The sequence below is a fragment of the Anser brachyrhynchus genome (genome assembly GCF_964034855.1).
Source record: "Anser brachyrhynchus genome assembly, chromosome: 3".
In the NCBI taxonomy this organism is placed as follows: Eukaryota; Metazoa; Chordata; class Aves; order Anseriformes; family Anatidae; genus Anser; species Anser brachyrhynchus.
The window spans coordinates 63,701,045-63,722,582 of record NC_137696.1 but is presented as its reverse complement, the minus strand read 5'-3'; the positions used below and the strand labels follow the sequence as shown (position 1 = coordinate 63,722,582).

The following is a 21,538-nucleotide window of genomic DNA, read 5'->3' as shown; positions in this document are numbered from 1 at the left end:
TTGCTCTTTCTGCCATTCATTTAGCAGCCAATGATACAGTTGAAAACTTCCTGGTTTTGCATGTTTCTAATACCCTTTTTTTTCAGCTATCTAGCTGACACTTTGTACTATTGATCTCTCCCCACAGGAGGGATCTATTTGTAAATTCAGAGTAAAAATTAATGCATACGGATATACTTGTGGGAGTTCGATTCTGTGCATGGACAGTACCTTTTATTCACTAAGCTTGGGGTAGTGAATAAGGGCAGCCTGCTCTAAGGAACCTGCTTTGGCAGGGGGTTTGGACCCGATGATCTTTCGAGGTCCCTTCCAACCCCTTCAATTCAGTGATTCTGTGATTCTGTGAAGCTCACGATTCCAGCCTTGTTCCAAGGATTAGATAACAGCAGTACTGTAATTTTAAGGACACAGGTTTGTTCCTTTAGTGCAGACGTCGTTAGGACTCAATCCTCAGTTTTCCGGGACAATAGAAAGTTCTTCTGAAAAGCAGTAGCAGGAATTCGTAGTTGAGTCAACTTCTGGCTGTACCATGTGAATTTGTTTGTGATCTCTGTGGAAACCTACCTCCTATCTAAGCAAAATTTTACAGCTTTAAGGGTACATATTTTAAATCTTAAATCGTAAGAGCTCATTGCAGCTGAAAATAACAACTGTTTATATTCCTAAATAGCAATTCAGATACAGCCACTTTAGGTGTAATACTTAAATTAATTTGTTTTCATGTAAGGGGCTTTTCAGATGGAACAAACTGCTGCAACTCTAAAGTCACTGAAGCCATGATGTTAACTGTGAGGACTGAGCATATTCTCAATTTTTTGAATCACTGTTCGCGAACTGCTTATGGCATTAAGATAAAGTAATGGGGAACTGGTGATTCTTTGAAAAAGTGGCTTTTTGTTTTAGTGCTGCAGTTGAATATTGGAAAGGTTCTGGTTGGTCCTACAGCACTCTGCTTCCCACTCTCCAATTAATATTTCTGTATCAAAGTCTTTCTGTAGCACTATATAAATGAAGAAACCCTTTATAAACCAATGTTTTGCCAGAGGCAACACACTGAAGCTATTGACACATAAGGGTTTTCCTCTTATATGCACATTTAAGTCTCTGTATCATGAATTTTTCAATTGGTTTCTGTTCTTTTTGTCACAGGCTCTTTGAAGATGCTGTTGACAAGTTAAACTTGATGGCACTGGCAGGCTTTCTTTACCAGCTCAAGAAGGCTTCTCAGGCCCAGCTTTTCCATTCAGTCACAGATACAGTTGATTACTCCCTAGCAATGCCAGGTAAATTGCCTAAAGATCCCTTTCAGCATTCTGTGTTTCATGTACAACTGTACTGCTTGCAGGATTTGCTTTGTATTCTTACAGTTTTGATTTTTCCAAGTGAAATTTCAAAGTATAAATAAAACAGTATTTAATAAGATTTCTCTGTAGGAATCTTTAGGTTGAGAATTAAGAGGTTGAGAATTTTTTCTGGACAGGGACTACATCCGTACTTGCTGTGAAAGACTTCAGAGGACGTTCATTTGGTGATTGGACTTTGGGGTGTTAATTATCTACCAATATTTAATCACAGCTCCAGATCCAACCTGATCTGGTAAGGAAGGTTCTGAAGGTGAATGTAGAGCTAAGACAGTGGCTTTAGCGTAGGCATTTGACACTTGGGATAACCTCAGATGTGTTCATAAAGTAAGTGATAGCAAACAAAGCACACAATTGAAAAAAGTGATGAATTGTCTTGCTTGCTCTTCCCCAGAAAAGTGCAGCATATACCATACAGTACAAAGCCTGTAAAATGTTGTCTGTTCTGTGGCAGACATGGATTTTATCTTGTGTATGTCTCCAATTTAATTGTTTTCCCCTCTCCCTGAGGTACTATTTGTCATTATCTCAATATGAAACATAATTGTTCATTTTTTGTTCTGTCTTGTCTCCAGGCCTCAACGATGATCAGTTTCTTTAATAAACAGTGACCGTGTTATCTTATACGTAGCAGTAAATCAACAGTAGTTATTAATAATGCTATTAAAATAAGATAGAGCAATTAATTGTACATATATCTTTGTATTAAAAGTGTTGTGCCCATATTTTAATGAGACAATGAATTGTGTTTCCAAATGTTGTAAGAGGAAAGGAAAATGAATCCTTTTCAATACAAAATAAAGAGTATTAGTGGCTCATGAGCAGATGATCATTTTCTCAAATTCTCTGCTTCACATCCTTTGCTTGGTGAGAAATACAAAAGACAAGCTAAAGCTAAATAATTTGCAGTTTATGTTGTTTCCTGTAGATGTCACCAAAGGTTTTTGCAACTACTGTTTTGGTTCTCCGTATCAGTTGTTTAACTCCTTGCTAAATATGTCTGCACTTAGCTGTATTGGTTATCATGACTGAATTATAATGCAATATTAGCTTCCCATGTATTTGCGTCTTAAAAGTGCTTCCCAAAAAATCGATCACTTAAATAAAAATGAAGTGGTTTTAGTACGTTGTTCTTAAAGCTTACGTCAATTTCTTGTTCTTTTACCTACACAGGCATAGCTAGGATTTCTTCCTAGCTGAGTACTATTAATTTGTAAACAGATTTAAAATCCTCTTTAGACATCCAGAGATAGAGGAGCAGCTGTTTGTTAGCTTCCATTTATTTGCTTTTACTTCCTTGTAGGTGAAGTAAAATCTACCCAGGACAGGAGAAGCGCACTTCACTTGTTCCGTCTTGGTGACGCCATGCTCAGAATCGTAAGGAGCAAATCCCGCCCGTTGCTCCACCTCATGCGTTGCTGGAGCCTGGTGGCACCTCACCTGGTGGAGGTAGGAGTGGGGGAGAAAACGGGAATGGGTGCAGTGGGTGCAAAGCTGAAATAGCTGGAGAAGGCTCAATAGCTCTTAACATGTAAATTAACCCTCAACATTATGCCAAGTTTGGTCTCAGTCCTGTTGCAGTGTTGTATATACTGTGTCATCTCTTGTGATACTGCTGCTGAGGATTGTACTTCTAAATAAATAACTGAAATGGACAGGTCCAGGGACAATGCATTGGATTTTCGTGATGTGATACTTCTTGTTTGTCTGTGGTGAATAAAATGAAACCACTCTAAGAGGTTACAAGCAAGTTCTCCATCTATTTTCTAAGTCAAGGCCTGCATCCTAACAAGTCTGTCTATAAAAGGATGCACAAAAAGCCCACATAAAGCCAGCACAACTGAGAAGATGGCTAAATTTTTCCCTTTCCTCTTCTTCCTTGTAAACTCTGGTCAGTGGCGTGCCAGTAGCAGCCACAAAATGCATTTCAGTTACAAGAAATGACCTTTCTTCAACCAAACTTTCTGTCTTATTTGGTGAAATGCTGATGTATTGACTTCTCAGAGCATTTTGCTTTGTATCATTGATATTAATAAATGTGCAGTACTTGCTTGGTATTAGTGACGTACATGGTGTTATGTGCCTAGGTGTGTTAAGAGTTTAAGATGAGCAATTCAGTAAATTGCCATGGCACTTAATTTACTCAATAAAATGTGTGGAGTATCTTACAACAGAGTTCAGACTCTGGGGAGTCTCAGTGCAATACCTCTAAGTGAAGCAGAAATTGCAGAGAATAATTTCATTGTATGCTTTAACAGCCCTTTATCTTGAAAACTTAACACTTGTCTTTGGATGCCAGCTTGAGACCACTTTAAATGCTCTCCATGCTTTCAGCACTTTTAAGCCTTTCAAGATCCCAAGCCAGTTTAGACTCCTCAAATCATTTCCGTGTTTTTAGATGGCAGGGATGGTCAATCTTTGTGGCTGACTTCAGTGAAGATGAGGGCATTACTGGGAAGGAGCAACATCAGGGAAAGGACAGAATTCAGTATAACCTGCATGGTGGGTCAAAATAGAGCAACTTTATGTCCAGATTCACTGGTGCTTAGTTTTTTAATAGCCCTTCCAAAGTGAGCAGGTTCTCATCACTTTTAATTTTCATAAATAACCAAATAAAAAGTGGCATTTGATCATGCATATTTCAAGTATGGTGTGTATATGCAGAAGCTACTTTTTTGAAGGGAAAAAATGGTCACGTAGTAGAAACAAAAGACAGCACTTAACATGAGTTCTGTTCTGTGGGTTTTATTGTTTATTTTTAGCCTCTGTGCTTTTTGAATTTTCATCAAACCTTCAGGCACCTGTAGGACTCCAAGCAGCTCAGATTCTCAGTCATCTGTTTCCGTAGCAGTCCTTTTTCATTGCAGTGCGGGCACCAGTTACATCAGTGGTGAAGCCATCTTCAGGGCTCAGCAACATGAAATGCTTGCCTCCCTTAAAGTTGTCTCACTAAAAGCAAATTTTTTGTTAGAGCGAAGTCTTATACTCATGTTCTCCCTGCAGGCTGCCTGTCATAAGGAGAGACACGTGTCTCGGAAGGCTGTCTCCTTCATCCATGACATCCTCACTGAAGTGCTGACAGACTGGAGTGAACCTTCTCATTTTCACTTTAACGAGTCGCTTTTCCGCCCCTTTGAGCGTATCATGCAGCTAGAGCTGTGTGATGAGGATGTTCAGGACCAGGCAAGTCAGCCCTGATTAGGGTGTCTGCATCTAACCTACTGTGCCCATAAGAAGAATGGTCTCCATAGCACACTTGGTCCATGGGATTTTTTCCCAAATTCCTTTTAAATGGTGTCCCCTAATTATCTTAAAGGAATCAGAAGGTCTCTGCTGACCTGTGCTAGCACTACGGTAGAGTACAGATATCTTTCTGTACTGGAAAAGAGCCCTGACACGTTGCTCTGGTTCTGCGTAACCTACTGTTTGTTGTTGTTGTGTTTTTTTTTGCCTTGTTTTGTTTTGTTTTCTGTAAAGCAGTTGCTGAATGGTGTATATGAGGCTCTGTTCTTCATTTTGGTCTTCCCTCAGAAACAGACCCAAAGGTGATACTCGAACCTACCAAAGTATTTCTTTTCCTGAGATTCTAGCATAACAGGTATTAGAGCAGTACCTTCAATGACTGGTTAAATACAGTTGCAGAAGCACTGTGTTTTCAGAACTCTACACCTGGTCACTTGCCTGTTTTTTTCTTAGACCAGTTCTTCAGTAGAAGTACACCTGCCTTTAAAGCAACTAAATAAGTTTTTCTATTATATACCTAAGAAAATAGCCTAGATTTTGAAATCTAGATAAAACAGAGTGAATTAGAGATGGGTTTAAAGCCATCCTTATTCCTTCTGCAGGTCCAGCTATGTATCAGTTCTGTTTTTTGGTTTTATTCTTTCAACCTTTCCCCCACTGTCTGCAGGTGGTCACCTCTATAGGCGAGTTGGTGGAAATGTGTTCTACCCAGATCCAGTCAGGATGGAGACCCCTGTTCAGTGCCCTGGAAACAGTTCACAGCGGCAATAAGTCAGAGGTTAAAGAGTACCTTGTAGGAGAATACTCTATGGGTAAGGACTTGTATGTGCTTTTATTTCACTGTTTTGTTCCTTGGGGACATAGTAAATAACTCGGTATGTATTAAATGCCCTACCAGAACAGATGTTCTAAAACAGTACAGCTCACGATGTAGCAGTGGTGCTGTAATACTCTAGGACAGTAGTGAAGTATCTGGTTTGTTAGTTGGGCTGGGAGGGAAGGCAGAGGTAATGTTGTTTTTATCTCTTAGATTCTGGCAGATGAGTAGAATGAGGAAGACATGCTTCAAACCTATTAGAATATTTTTGAGCAAAACAGTAGTGCAGGAGTACTAAGCATGGCTAGGCCCTAATTGCTCCCCTGCTTGGGCATATAGCCACCATTTCTCATGTGGGCTGTTTTTCTTACTATGACATGATGCTCTTACACATCAAGGTCAGTTAGTGTGATAGTCCAGGCAGGTGCTTGTCCAAGGATTGGACAAGGTTCTTGTCCACAGGGATTCAAATTACTTGTGTAGAAGTGTACAGCAAACTCTAGTACTATTGTGTGGTACGATTTGTCTCCTAAATTTTGTCTTTCAGATCGGTTATGATCAATGGCAAAATGCAAGTGTATATAGCTTCTGAAGATTGATAAACTACTTAGGAAAAACAAGGCTATTTTGTATCAAAATAGTCAGAATAGTTTTCCCTGTGAGTGCTGTCATCTTGACAGTTATTGAGGACTGAATCACAAACCTCCACCAAACAGAAGTGTTAGCTACTCACCTGAGTTCGAGAGCTTAAACCTTTCCTTACTATTTGTGCAGTGGTAAGCTGATGCTTTTCATGGATAAGACAAAGAAGGGAGTTTGTATTACTTTCTACATAGGGTTACACAATTTGCCTCAGGAGCAAGGGAAGAAAGCATATTAGGTTTTACTTCTAGAGCATTTCTGTCTCTGCCCAGAATAGAAGAGATTCTACAGATTCAATTAAATTGTTGAGAAACTGTTGGAACATCACCTTTATGGGGGATGGGGATAAGGTCTCATCTTGTTATTTCCACAGGGAAACGCCAGGCCCCAGTGTTTGATGTCTTTGAAGCATTTCTAAACACAGACAGCATCCAGGTCTTTGCTAATGCCGCCACCAGTTATATTATGTGCCTTATGAAGTTTGTGAAAGGACTGGGTAAATATTCTTATTTTCCTTTTATTCTATTAAGCCATAGTACATCAGATTCTGCAGAAGATGAGAATCCTATTACATAATACAGAGTACGGTAGGGAAGGGAGAGGCAGTGAAGAAATTGAGTCCAGAAAGCTGCCTTGATCATTAGAATTTGACACTTTTCACTGAACTGTGGCATTGATTTTTTTCCTTATGTGAAATGCAAAACTTCTAATGAGCAGTAAACTGGAACTTTGTTTCTCTTCTTCTGTCCCTCCCAATGCTGCCTTTGCCATCCTCAGGGGAAGTAGATTGTAAGGAGATGGGTGACTGTGTGCCAGGATCAGCATCTACAGACTTGTGCCTTCCCGCGCTTGATTACCTCAGGAGATGTTCTCAGGTATGTTGAATAATGTTATACAGGAAACAGTCCTTACCTCCAGGCTTTGCATCGGTGATTAGATAATTTGCATGAACACTACAGAATTTGTTATAAATCCAGCAGTAATAGGGTGCGCTGCCAGATAGAGTGGCAATCTGAACAAGTCTCATGCGTTCTAGGCCAGCTAAAAAGTGGGAAAATGGAGGAGATAACAGCACTCAGAACCAAGGAGCATGTAGGAAAATGTGAACATCCAAAAGCCAGTAGTAACACATCCAAAGCTACATTAATGCTTATTTGAACTGTTACTGTAAACAGAATTTGAAATAAAGGAGAAAAAAAAATCAATGAAAATTCTCAGATCTTAAGAACAGCGACAAGTTACACCCTCCTAACAGTAGCAGCTTATCTGTACCATGAAAATACATCTGAAGCTCTGGGCAAATTTTTAACAATTAGAATATTGGCATCTTCCCTGTAATCTCCATGCAGAGAGCACAGATTATTATCCAGGGTTATTAGGATGTTTTTGTCTGATTTTTATAATGTTGTTTGTATTTCTGTAGTACTTGCAGGTCTTTGTGTTGGACCCAGGGCATCTTTTTTCTAGGTAGAGTAAAAACACATAACAGAGGACATTGCAATAGCCGAAAGGACTTACTATCTAAATTCAGTGATAAGTGGTGTATTCAGTACACTGACTGGTGGAAAAAGAAAGAACAAGGCAGCTCAGCCTAATAAACACCTCAAAAAATCAGTGAATATAGTGTGTATATCTAATGTATGTTCTACATATACATTATGTGTATCACATCACATCCTTACAAACCCCAGTCCGCTGTGAGGCAGAAACATTTCCTCCATTTTAAAAGAAAGCATTTACAGCATTTTTATCTTGCTATACATTTTAACTATCCAGTAGAAGAAAAAATGGGTTGATTAAAAAGAAAGCCTGTTTGTATATTGCAGAAAAATGTTTTACTTTACAAAGTCCCAAGAAATAAAACACTGGTAAGCATCCCAGCTTACCAGACATGTAAGTATTAACTTCATCTATACCATAGATGCAAAACAGCAAATATTATAAAATAGCAAATTTTATATTTGCTGTGTAATGGAAGCTCTGCAGTAGACCAGTACAGGTGCTTTTACCAGTATTTATGTAGCCCTTCAGAGCTCAAAGTACTCTGTGTGCAGTTAATGGAGCTTCCCAGGACATAGGTGCAATCAGTAAGTAGAAACATTTGTCTTCCGCAAATGAGGGAGGAGCACGCTCCCTTCCCCAAACAAATGTTCTTTAAATTACTTTTCTCCTTCTCTTCCCCCCCCCGACCCCTTTCTTGTCAATAGTCAGAAGACCTCTGAGTTCACACTGTGTTTTTAATGTACACTGTTGCTGGATGAACAGAGCAGATGTTGGTACTATGCCGCTTTCATAAATTTTATTTAATTTCATTTCATTTTATTTAATTTTATTTTATTACCTGTGCAGTATATGACAGCCTTTGCACACTTTCCTGTATATATTTTTCTCTCTTATGTATTTTTTCTCTTTTTTTTTTTTTCCAGTTGTTAGCCAAAATCTATAAAATGCCCCTGAAACCTATCTTCCTCAGTGGCCGGCTTGTTAATTTGCCCCGCCGAGTGCAGGAACAATCAGCCAGCAGTGAGGATGGTATTGAGTGCATCCTTTCTGACTTTGATGACGACACTGGTAAGTGCACTGAAAGCAGTAAATGAGGAATGAATCAATTGCTTCTTCCACACGTCGCTGTAAATTTTGCCAGCTGCCAAAAGCAAAAAGGGAAGGGAAAAGCTTTTCATAGTTTGACTCTGTTGCCTACACACACACACAAACCCCCACACACAGAGCTTGGAACCTAAGGTCATGTCAACTCCCTTATGTTAAAAGATACAGCTCATAAATGAGAAAAATACAGCCTGTCTCTTGGGACAAGGTAATAACATTGTAATTAATTTAATAATATTTTAATTATCCTGACCTTCATTATACAAACAATATATATTCCCAAGAGCTAACATAAGAATACTTTCTGGACCACAGTTTCATTAAAGGAGTGAAACCTTTTAAGGTTGGAATCGACAGTCCTGCCTTTAAAGAAAAATTATCAATATTGAGTTAAAGTTTGGAAAGATAAAAAATACTTGCTTAAATATATTTCCAAACTTATGTCCTGTGGTCTGTTGAACCAAATGAAGGATTTCTACAATCTATAAAAAGCCCTATGACCTCCAGAAAAAACAAGCAGCATTCATCTCCTGATTATCAGTGTTGCTCATATGAGTTGTGGATTAACCAGGTATTCAATGAACCTCAGAACTAGATGTGTATAGAGCCAAGCAGTAGAGGAATGCAGGCTTTGTGCTTCTGGACCTGTGATGGCCCTTTGAAGCAGTACAGACAGTTTTGAACCTCTGTATTACTGAGCTGTTCAGATCCAAATACCTCTGTGAAGAGCCAGCTCCAACCGTTCAGAAAACCAGGCTGACTCTGATGCCTTTAATTTAAGGTGCCTCAGCAGCCATTCTTGGTACCTCCTTTTATTTAGGCTCTTTCATCACATGGATTATGCTGTTCTACTGCTGCCCTTGACAAAGGAGAGAAAAGCTGCTCTCTGAAAAAGCAAACCACAAGTCCTCATTAAAAAAACCAACCAAACAAACAAAAAAACGTGGACTTTCTTTTTTCTATGTTTTTTGAGTTTTTCTGTCTCTGGAAATTTTAGGATGTTTACTTGAGATGCGGGAGACCCAAAGCACTGAAGTCTCTGCTTTGAGTCAGGCTTGGGACTTAATCTAGGGTCTCCCCACCTCAGGTGAGCTCTACTCACCTACTGTTATGAAGTGGCTCTGCCTGTCAGTGTGTTGCTTGCTGTGATTAGAAATGCCACCCTGCAGCAAGGAAGCCTTCTGATCTGGTTATTATCAAAACAAACCACTGAAACTTTCACCCAATTTTTAATGGTATTAGAAGAACACTAGGTAAACTGACTTTACAAAGACAGAAGACAGTGCTTCACCTGGCACTCAAGTCCCAAAAGTCAGTACCAAGATGGGGCAAAATGTTTTAGCCTACTTTGCTGCATGGTAGTGCAGTGTATTTTCATAGTGTCTTTGATTCCATGACAAACTTCTCAAGAGGTTGTTTCTAAACATGGATATTTCTCAGTTCTCCCAGATCTGAAGACAGCCAGGCTTAGTGCTGAGTGAGTTGTGCTGTTTCCTTGTTTAGAAAGATCATTAAATAAATCTGTATGGTTCCAGACAATGTCACCATACCTACTGAATGTACCCTGAGGAAGTGGTGTGAATAAATAACCGATCAATGCAGTAACCGAGGAAGGATCCCACTCTGTTTTCCTTGGTTCTCAGGAAGACTTTAGCAGTCAGCACATTCAGTGCATCTTAAACAAAGATACTTTACAGACTTCTTTATTGCTTGTGTAACATAATTAAGCAGCAAGCATCATGCAGACACAAACTAACTGCATCAGCATGGCTACGGGTGGCAGAGAAGATGGGCTTGTTAGTGAAGCAAAGTAAAATCAATTGTAACCTAATAAATCCATAGCTTTTAAGGAGACTTACATCAAGAATAACACAATACATTACAGGAGCAGTGAGTAACTGTTCAAGGTCCTTCTAATCACTGATATAATATAGGAAATGAGCAAGTACTTAAGTGATTGGTAAAAAATTAAAGGGCAGCAGTTCCTAACCATTGTCAAATTTGTATTGAAAACTAGTTGCATCCTATAACGTTTTAAGAGTTTGCTAATGTACATTCAAAGTCTCAGTACTACTTGCATCCTGATTGCTTTTCTAGCAGTTTTCTTCTGTATTCACATTTAATACTCTTCTGTCTGTGACCTCTTACACACCTAAAGATGACACTTGGGGCAGCCTGATGATACTTCATGAGGCATTATTACTCTTTAGTTCTGGGTACCAAATAAAGCCAGTTAAATTACAGGTGGTCACATTAGAACCTTTATCTAAAAGCGTGACCAAAACAGGTACAAACCATTCTGGGCAGCATTTACTCTTTATGAGATCCTTTACTGAGTTCTGTGCTTCATGTATAATTATACATGTACTGCTTGCAGGCTTTGCTTTGTATTCTTACAGTTTTGATTTTTCCCAAGTGAAATTTCAAGGTGTAAATAAAAGACAGTATTTAGTCTAATAAGATCTTTCTGTAGGGGTGATTCAAAGTCTTTGGAAAAGGTTGAGATTTTTTTTTTGGACAGCAACAACATCCACACCTGCTGTGAAATGCTTCAGAGGACATTCATTTGGTTATTCGACTTTGCATTTTGTATGCTCTTTAAGGAAAAATTAAAAGATACAAATTTCACCGACTGACTTGGCTGATGCCAATACTAAGCAAGACTTTAAAATAGGTTATGGAGCGAATAAAAAAAAAAAAATTGGACCGCTGGGAGTAGCAGATTAATAAAAAAGACCACAACAAGGTGTGTGTGGAGCAGGAAGGAAGGGACAACACATGAAACTTAATAAAAAAGGGAAGAAAAGGGGACCATCATTTCAAAAAGTGATATTGCCCACCACCATTATACAGCAGCAGTGATTGAGTAAGAACTCATGACCTTTAAGTTAATTAATTTCTTAGTCTCCATCACTTTCTGAGGGCAAATTCCACCTGTGGTCTGTGCACTCTCTCACTCATACTGATCTTTAATTTTTGCTTCCTTACTTGTAGGTCTTATCAATGTCTGGATTATTCTACTGGAAGAATTAACAACTGCCATATCCAACTGTCCCCGCCAGCACCAACCTCCGACTCTGGATCTGCTCTTCGAATTGCTGAGGGACATTGCCAAGACACCTGGTAATTAAAGGTCTTGATAAACTGTGAGCTACTAGAGCCCTGACCTGATGCTCTTAGAATCCTAAACCACCTCTGAAAACTGCATTACTCGTGCTAGAGCTGCACAGAGATGTTGTCAAATACAAAGGGATTTTCTCAATACATGATTTGTGGTTCCAGTTAGCCTGTTGGTTTATGTTGACAAAAGGCATCATGTAGGAACTGAAGTCCCATGTTGAAATTCCACATGCACAGTTAAAGGGGTGCAGTACTTTGTCAGTGTTCTAGCCATGGAGGAAGTTTTCTTGGTGTCCAGGAAACTGATAAAGTTATACAATCCTGTAGACCTGCTGGGCAGCACTGAAGATACACAGTTGGGTAAATGTTCATATACTACCTCGCTATTAAATCCAAAACTGCTTCCCCTCTCATCCTATAAAAAAAAAAAAGTTCCAGAACCGCCTTTCTTTGGCATCACCCCTGGGCTCAACCTTGGAACAACTTTGCAAATGTAGGCTGTGTAAGCAAAAATATACAATCATCATTGTGTTTATTTTAAGGCCCAGGATTTGGCATTTATGCAGTTGTACATCTTCTTCTTCCCACGATGTCCCTTTGGCTCCATCGCAGCCATGGTGACCATTCTTACTGGGATGTGGCATCTGCTAATTTCAAGCATGCCATTGGCCTTTCCTGTGAACTCGTAGTGGAGCACATTCAAAATTTCATACACTCAGGTATGTCATTACATTATCAAATCTACTGAAATCATTGGTGACATGTTAATGAACAGCTACTTGGGAAGGTGATTTCATTGCTTTTTGGTCGCTCCAGCATAAAATAAGAGGAAGAGGGTTGAGAATTTGGTTGCTTTCCTTTTTAATAGTGTTTAAAAGGGGTTGTAATTATGGAAAAATCTAACTTGTAAGGGAACTATGGAGGTTATTTGTATTACTTAGTCCATCCTCCTTCTCACAGCAGGGCTATCTTCAAAATTAAATCATCACAGTCTACATTACGCTTTCCAAAAGAGGATGGTAAGACTTTGATCTTAAAGAACTAATATTCCAGAAACAGCAGCTAACATAATTTCTCTAGTACCACTTAAGTCCAGATATTTTGTATTGTTAACATCAAAAGGACTGTTCTTATTTCAGTTTGATGCGATGCATGTTTCAAATTGAACTTTACAGATATCTGTATAAAAATAAATGTTTCTGCAATGTCTCTGAATGGCAGTAAGTATAGAAAGCCTGTCTTTAATTATAATGAAAAGCAATGATGTTAAATAAAAGCAGTCCATATCTTTTCCTTACAGATATCGGTTATGAAAATATGATCAATACTATGCTAAAAGATCTTTTCAAGTTGCTGGTAGCCTGTGTAGCAGAGCCAACAGAAATCATTTCCAGAGTTGGCTGCTCATGTATCAGGTAACAATCTATTAACTCCGTTAAAATATTCAAAAAACATGTCTTTATTATCTCTGAAGAACTTGTGGACTGAGTAAGTTGGCTAGCATCCCAAAAGAAGTCTACAATATATCTATCTCCTGTTATTTGAACAATGAATTGTAGACTTACAAGCCTTTTTTGCTGTTTTCTCTCTTCAAAACGTGTAATTTTGGGCATTGCTATGTGTATCATTCCCATGAAAAGCACTTGTACAGTATTTATCTATAGTTGGTCAATAATTGATCCTTAGAAATAATAATCCAGGAGCTTTCTTTTGGAATTCACAGGTCTTTGAATGTAGTTAATCCCTGTCACAGTCTCCAGGTTACTGCAATCATAGTCAAGATAAGCATTCCATTATGGTTCTTGTCCTGGAGAGATGTCTGCTTAAAGAGGAAAATCAAAGGAAAAAGTAGTTCAGAAGTACAGTATAATTACAAAAATAGGTCAGGATAACAACTGGTAATTCTTAATCATTATCTAGCTACTGAGTGGGCCTTTTCTTTAGTTTTCAACCTGCTTCCATTGCAAGAGAGAATTGTCTAGTTCTTTCTTACAGTAACGTTTTCCTGTGTCCCTACTCGTAGGTATGTATTAGTGACAGCAGGACCTGTTTTTACTGAGGAGATGTGGAGACTTGCATGTTGTGCCTTGCAGGATGCATTCTCTGCCACTCTGGAGCCAGTAAAGGTAAACTGCCTTTTTGCTGTCAGTCAAAACTAATTATAGACACTAACTTTTGACAGGTTGCTTTTTTTTTTTTTTTGCCTTTTTTTTTCCCTCAGAAAAGTTTTTTGGATACTGAGCCAGGAAAAGAGGCTTAAAGATTCTGTTGTAGCTTTTGTTATATTTTGATTCACTCAGATGAAAGGTGTTGGATCAACAATGGAGACTGAAATCAGTTTTTCTAAACATGGTACATACAACAATAGTCACTAACAGTGCAGACTTATTTTAAATTGCCCTGGCAATATGAAATCAGAAGAGTTACTTAATTTTTGATCCAGTTCTTCTTCTGGATTGGCCAAAACTAGACAGAAGACAAAGTTGCTTACTTGATCCTGTTGCTGCATGCTCCATATAGATTATTTCTCAATTCACTGTCTTGTAACAAAAAATCCTGTTAAGTCATCACAGGCCAGACTACATAAGAAGTTGTAATGCGTTTGCATCAAATACACTGAATGCTAAGTAGCAGGTGATCTGCTGATGGTATTGGGAGAGATCACTGCAAATCTTGTATTACCATGAACAGACTGGACAACTCTACAGTCACTGACTTAATTTAACGCACAGTGAAAGTCTGATGTTGTGTCTCTCTATAGAACCTATTGGGCTATTTCCACAGTGGTTCTGAAAGCTTTAGTGGAGATGCCTGTGAAGTGAAGGTGGCAGCCCCTTCCCTCTCACCGAGTGCTGAAGCTGAATACTGGAGAATCAGAGCCATGGCACAACAGGTAGAGACTGACATTTCAGGGAAAGTCACAGAATCTTTTAAACTTGGGGCTTTTCCTTGGAGCACATTTTTACCACAACCTTCCCCACAAACCCTATGGGCAAATTTAAAAAGCCTTCCTTGTTACTAGACTAACACTTATTTATCTAACAGTAGTAGTGAGAAAAAGAAATAAGAGCTAGGAAAATAAATAAATAAAGCTGTTACCCTGTAAGCAGAAATGAGGAATGCTTGGGTGGGGGAAAATGCTTAGATACCTGATCAGGACTATGAGCCTATTATACAACATAGCTTTAGAATAGGCAATCTTAGCATACGTCTTTGGAAGTGTTTCTGATAGAGAAAGAGAAATAGTAGTGTCACTATGAATTCTCATCTATAATGTCATACACATTTACGGTTATTCTGTAAGGGCGATAGGTTCAAAGAGCAAAAAAATAAATTAGAACAGAGACTGTGATGTGATACTAGAAAAACTAGGTTTGTTCAACCTATCAAAGCAGAGTTTGAAGAGGCATATAGTTGTTTTTTATATCTATAAATACATGGGTAAAGTATAAATACATAGGTTGTTCATTTTGAGAATGTGGTTATAGCAGATAAGTTCCCTGAAGTACAGCAGACTGAACTTAATGACCTACAGGGTGCCTTAAAACTGTCAATACTATATGACAGTTTCAGTGTGGGAAAGCAGATGGATTAGAGAGCCAACAGATGTTTGATGTCGATTTCTGACTTGATTAATCATACCCTGATGCTGCTTGAAAATCTGAGATGTCTCAGATTTGTGATCACAAACAATGTGACACTGGCAGGCTTTGAATAGAAAAAGTGTTTTTAAAATAAAAGTTTTAAAGAGGCAAAACTCATAAAATAGGGAATGTAGCGTTTGGACTTCTGTAGTAGACTCCCTTCAGTGGCACTGCCTGAGTCCTTCCAAGTGAGAATTTGACACAGCTACTAAGCTGTGAAACAAAGCCACAGCAACTGAGAGCAGTTTCCACACTTCCCTCCCAAACAAGCTAGGTGTCTGTTGTCTCATCGTGGGTGAAAGTGATCCTTCCATCAACCAACCTTTCTAGGTAGAACAGGTCAACTATGTAAACAGGTCCTTGTCTCTACTATACGTTACGCTTACAGGTAGTAGCACACAGCATAAAGCTTGTTTTGGCTTTTAGTGTCATACCTTATACAAGTTCAGCAAAAAAGATGTGTGTCATTTTCCATGTGCTCTGCTGGGTGTCTGGAGGCAGCCCATGGCTTTGAGGTTGTTCATCAAAGCAGCATGTTCCACGGAAGGTCTGCCTGTGGATACCTTGCATTTCTTTAATCTCTATAAATAAGTTGTCATACCGGATCTGTTACAATCCAGGAAATCCTACTGTCAGGCTCTTGAAGGACCCAGTGCAAGTGCTAAACTGATTGTTTCTGTCATTTGTTGTTTTCCAGGTCTTCATGCTGGAGACTCAGTGCTCCCCGAAGACCCCCAGCAACAAGGAAGGGTTTGAACATGCCCAGTCGTGTGTGCTCATCATTGATCTGCCACCAGATAAAAAACCAAATGGGCATACCCAGAGAAGGTAAAATATCTTCTTAGGAAAAGACTGTCATTAAAAGCTAGATAAAAATATTGTCAGGCAGGCAGAGATGTGGACAGGGCCTTAGCAAGCTATGCCTCTCTCCAGGTCTCAACAAAAACAAGAAATACACTGATGAAATATATATATATACTTCCTTATTTTTTGACACAGGAGACAACTGTTTACTGTTATATGTTCTTTAAATGTTCGCATCATCATTCACTAGGGCAGGCATTTGCAAGAGCTGTTACAGTTGTAGACAGGCCTGTGGCAGTTTCTGTAACGTGACTTTTAGAAAACTAGATGAGGAAAATGCTTCTAATAGGTAGTAAGAGCAGGTAGGTTGCAAATACCTGAAGGATACATAAAGTCACACAAACCCTTCAAGTAACGGAAATGTAGATGAAATTAGGAAAAGAATTCTTATAGGAAATATTGGAAAAACCTTTTTTATATTGAGATTCTTTTTTACAAAAAGTAGAGTGAAAGTACCAGTTTGAAGAAAACTTTGGAAGTGCTGTTATGTTTGCAATAATACCTAGCAAATGAAATAATATCTGCTATACTAATAGTCTTTTAAATTCAATATTGTCAGATTAAGGAGGTGGAAAAAAACTAGTGGGTAATCTGGAGCAGTATAAATCAGAGAGGCCACACCCAAAGCTGCAAAACTGTCAACATATTGATCTAGGGAACTTTCTTTTTGCTTGGCACTTTTTTCATTTTTAAGGAAATCCTTCTGTGTGTTACCACCCCAGAGACCCATGTGTTTGCATGATGCTTAGTCTTATCCCGCCAAGGAATATTTCTTTTTGCTTGCACTTGGTTGTTTGAACAACCACTATAACATCAATAGGGCTCGGAATTAGTGTTCTGCATTCAGGGTTTGTGTTTGTATTGCAAGGTATGTAATACATGGCATATAATTGTCTTATACTAGATACACTAGTATGAGCGCTATGTACCTTACACTAGCTACCACTTAAGGCATCCTCATTCTGAACTAAACTGTTGAATGTAAAAAGGGGACAGAATGTGGTGGACAGGATGAAAGACCATGCAAAACATTTCCATTCTTACACAGGTGTACAGAGGTTTCCCCCAACAGCAGGTGCTCTGTTGCCTTAATGTCACAGGACACGGCCCTGCACAGAGATGAAGACAGGTTGAAATTACAGTCTAACCCCTTCCTTCTTGGTGGGAAAACATCTTTTTTATCCTAAATGTTTGCAGATCCTCCTTCTTGTTACAAAGAATGCAAAGCAAAAGACTGGAATACTTCCCTTCATGGCACATAATGCTATGCAGTCTAACGGCGCATTTGTAAAAGCAGCATGTTTGTCTTTCAACAAAGAAATGAAGCTTGCAATTAATACAAACTCTGAATGCTTTCACACTGCTCTTTGTCTAAACAACTGCAAAAAGTGTATTCCCTGGTAGGGAAATGTTACCCCAGCAGTGTTGATTTTTCACCAAAACAGGGCTAAAAAGTTGACTGCGCCACTATTTTTCATATTACTTGCTATGGCAGTGCAGTAATATGCCAGTCTTGCATGCTAGTAACTGTGGCCTTTCAAAAGTTTTACTTTAACCTTAGTGGAATTTCTCTTCTCCCTTTTTGCTTTTGTTTCCTTAATGCTGCATCGTTTCACAGGAAGCTGGGGTAAGGGAGCTTTTCTTCTTCCTAAAAGTAATAATATATTTCCGTTCCAAACTTTGGGCAGAATAAGAAAATACTATCCTTATCCAGCTTTGGCGTTGTGTGTTTTCACCACCAGTTCTGTACCAGTTTCTTTTGGAATTAAGCAGTACTTTAAGTTGGCCATGTAAATTGGCCTTTATGGCTATTGCAAGGAAAGCAGATCTCCTTCATTTTGATCCGGCATTTGGAACAGGATTAGCCTCCTGAAATCAAGCACTCATTTACCTTTATATGTGCTCTTAAGAGCTTTTCTGAGTAAGGCTTCCAAGAGTTTTTACAGCATAAAACTACTTCCCTTTAAAGAGCTCCAATGTATGTATCAATCATCAGGAGTTTTCCACTGTCAGATAATAAGACTATTAGTTTTTACTGATGTATCAGCACTGACAGCTATAGTCATGGTAAGTGCGCTGACATAGGTCAGAAATAACAGTGCTTCTAGAGTTAGCTAATCTATAACTTCTACATGGTCAAGTATATGCAAATCCCTTAAAAGTCTCAGGATTGTCTTTTTTCTTTTAAAATCAGGACCATTTGTTTGATTTTATAAATCAATTCACAAATCAATTAACATAAGGCAAAATTTTGAGATTTAAAGCATCTGTTCTTCTATTTGGTTGTTTTTTTAAGCCAACATTGCATTCTCAAAATTGACTTTTTGATACAACCCCCCCCCCCCCCCCCCCCCAAAAAAAAAAATAATGCCGAAAAGAATTCAAACATTTTGTTCTGGTACTTTGAAAACACTTTTGAAAGTTGTTTAATGAAAGTACATTAATTTTTGCACCAAAATTTTGTAGGCCTACAACTGAACATCTCATGTTGCATGAAGGTTTACTTTGACTTAGACCTAAAACTTCAGTATTGCAAGCAAACTGAAAAACTTTTACCTCACCTGGTAGCAGTGCTACTTAAAATGTGATCCATTATAGTTCCCTAAATCAAAATAAGTATTACTATGTTTATGAGAGCATCATCTCTATTTAAAACAGATATAATCTGATAAAAAGACTTCTCTTAAAATTATTTAAGAGAAGTTTCACAGTTTATAATTTTTAATCTGTGAGATACCAATGTCATGCTTTAACAACAGTCCTATCCACCTCTTCTTCCTAACCTCCCTTGCCTGTAACCTAAAATCTTTGTCTGGCAGAGTTTGCTGTTCATAGATTCCCTGTGCAAATCAAAAATCAGTGAGATAAAGAACTTAAACATCTCTCTAACAGGAGAGAATCACCCAGTGTTACATGTGAGAAACAGGGCTAGGAATAGACATGTCCATGCTAGTATCTCTGTATTCAAGTTGAAGTCTTAAAGAGCAAACATTCAGCAGAACTTAGGCTTCTTTGCATGTCCCATTGCACTGCTGATGGTTTTACACATTTTTTTGTATTGGTTGGTTGCCTCTTTGTGTTTTATTTTTAAGAGGTACCCCTGGCATTACTTGAAATGGAAGCCAAGTGGTAAACCAGCTTAGGCCTCATTTTGTCAAAGCAAAGTTAAAATTTGCCGAAATGCCAATGGAGAAGTATTAGGAATGTTTCGACTTAACTGACATTCAGCAACAACAAAAATAGAAGATATAGTCAAGGTACAATGGCAGAAATGCTGCATAATCTGTGTGTTAACAGATTCCTCAATTATAGGAGTTTGAAATGCTCCTGCACCTGCCATGAAATCAAAATGCAGGGTATTTAATCAGTCTCAAGAAAAGGAAAAAATATGTAATAGAGCTTTGTTTCAATACTGCCTCTGCATTAAGTTCCAGTAGAGTGCTTGCTGTGAACAGTTATTTTTCTTAACACATACAAGTGCCTTCCCTTCTAGGAAAGTATCTGAAAGAATAGCTGAAAGACCATTCTAGACCACTTCACCTTCCTCCACTTTTTTGTAACAAGGTTTTGAATATTTGACCCTTCGTTTGCATCCTTCATATTAGATTCTAACTATTAAGTACTCCTGTATTATTAGTAAAAGCATAAGATGCAATTATATATTTTTTCCTTCCCATGCTTGGTTTACCAAGTATTCCTTTCAGGACAATAGTGGTGAGCTTGCTGTCCCACCAAGTACTGCTCCAGAATTTATATGACATCTTACTGGAAGAATTTGTCAAAGGTCCTTCTAACTTGGAGGAGAAAATGACAATACAAGTACCAGAAAACAAGTTGGCTGGTTTTCTCAGGTACATCTCCATGCAAAACTTGGCTGTCATCTTTGACTTATTGCTGGACTCCTACAGAACAGCCAGAGAGTTTGACACCAGACCTGGGTTGAAGTGCTTGCTGAAAAAAGTGTCTGGCATTAGCGGAGCTGCCAACTTGTATCGCCAGTCAGCCATGAGCTTCAACATCTACTTCCATGCTTTAATTTGTGCTATCCTGACAAACCAGGAGAACATCACTGCAGAGCAAGTGAAAAAGATCCTCTTTGAAGATGACGAGAGAAGCACAGACTCATCGCAGCAGTGCTCTTCAGAAGATGAAGACATTTTTGAAGAAACTGCCCAGGTCAGCCCCCCCCGGGGGAAGGAGAAGAGGCAGTGGAGGGCTCGGATACCGTCTCTGAGCGTCCAGCCCGTCAGCAACGCAGACTGGGGGTGGCTGATCAAGCGGCTTCATAAGCTCTGCATGGAGCTGTGCAACAACTATATCCAGATGCATCTAGACCTGGAAAACAATGTAGAGGAGCCTCCAGTGTTCAAAGGCGACCCTTTCTTTATTTTACCATCCTTTCACTCAGAAACCTCCACCCCATCAACGGGAGGGCAGTCTGGGAAGGACACGCCATCAGAAGATGACCGAAGTCAAATAAGGGACCAGCTGGGAGACAGCCTGACACCCCGAAGTGGAGAAATGCTGCTGCTGCCCCCACCCCTGAGTCCTAAACCAGAGAAAAAAGAGCAAGCAAGGAAAAAAGAGTGGTGGGAGAGTGCGGGCAACAAGATATGCACCATAGCAGCTGACAAAACCATCTCCAAGTTCATGACAGAATACAAGAAAAGAAAGCAGCAACAGGCCATGACATCCTTCACCAAAGAGGTCAAAGTGGAAAAGAAAGGGGAGCTCCTGGGCTCCAGAGGGCAGGACTCACCCATACTCCAGCGGCCACAACATCTTATAGACCAAGGTCAAATGAGGCATTCATTCAGTGCTGGCCCAGAGGTCCTGAGACAAGAGAAGAGACCACGCTCAGGATCCACAGTCAGCTCCCTGAATATATCTGTTAGGGATGCCGAGGCCCAGATTCAGGTAGGACATCTGTAGAATGCTCATACTAATAACAATAATTTAAAAGATACCTATAAATATTTTTCTGTTGCTTTTATTACAGTAATTATAATCTCTTCATTAAATGTCTTCCTCACCCAAAGAAGTCATCATGATGAGGACTGAATGTTTCAGCAGCTGGCATAGACAAAAAGCTAATTTTGTCCTATCAAAAGATCAGGCTTCAGGGCAGGTGTTATCAGGCATATACTAGCACAGCTTTCAAGAATGCTTTTGTAACTGGAGCCAAAGCTGTTCTTTCCTAAGAGCTATCAACCTGTGTTGTCCTCATTGCTTACTGCCAT

General features: G+C 39.1%; 1 protein-coding gene and 1 long non-coding RNA gene across 8 annotated transcripts in view; one reads left to right on the top strand and one right to left on the bottom strand.

Annotated features, from left to right (window-relative positions):
* ARFGEF3 (ARFGEF family member 3) overlaps window positions 1-21,538 on the top strand; it is a 95,288-nt gene that overhangs the window by 66,308 nt on the left and 7,442 nt on the right. For 6 of the 7 annotated variants that reach the window (XM_080586236.1, XM_080586234.1, XM_080586233.1 and 3 more), the window contains 14 exons: window positions 1,150-1,283; window positions 2,665-2,810; window positions 4,365-4,544; window positions 5,272-5,416; window positions 6,437-6,559; window positions 6,841-6,938; window positions 8,490-8,634; window positions 11,665-11,793; window positions 12,333-12,509; window positions 13,091-13,205; window positions 13,814-13,916; window positions 14,552-14,683; window positions 16,132-16,262; window positions 19,991-21,215. In XM_080586236.1, the coding sequence (XP_080442362.1) occupies window positions 1,150-1,283; window positions 2,665-2,810; window positions 4,365-4,544; window positions 5,272-5,416; window positions 6,437-6,559; window positions 6,841-6,938; window positions 8,490-8,634; window positions 11,665-11,793; window positions 12,333-12,509; window positions 13,091-13,205; window positions 13,814-13,916; window positions 14,552-14,683; window positions 16,132-16,262; window positions 19,991-21,215 (2,983 nt within the window). The remainder of the gene's footprint in view (window positions 1-1,149; window positions 1,284-2,664; window positions 2,811-4,364; window positions 4,545-5,271; window positions 5,417-6,436; window positions 6,560-6,840; window positions 6,939-8,489; window positions 8,635-11,664; window positions 11,794-12,332; window positions 12,510-13,090; window positions 13,206-13,813; window positions 13,917-14,551; window positions 14,684-16,131; window positions 16,263-19,990; window positions 21,216-21,538) is intronic. The other variant, XM_080586235.1, reaches the window with a different exon arrangement.
* LOC308192562 overlaps window positions 20,497-21,538 on the bottom strand; it is a 34,775-nt gene continuing 33,733 nt past the window's right edge. The window contains exons 2-3 of the long non-coding RNA XR_013948891.1: window positions 21,058-21,131; window positions 20,497-20,633 (exon numbers count right to left, since the gene is read on the bottom strand). This is a non-coding gene — a long non-coding RNA (uncharacterized lncRNA). The remainder of the gene's footprint in view (window positions 20,634-21,057; window positions 21,132-21,538) is intronic.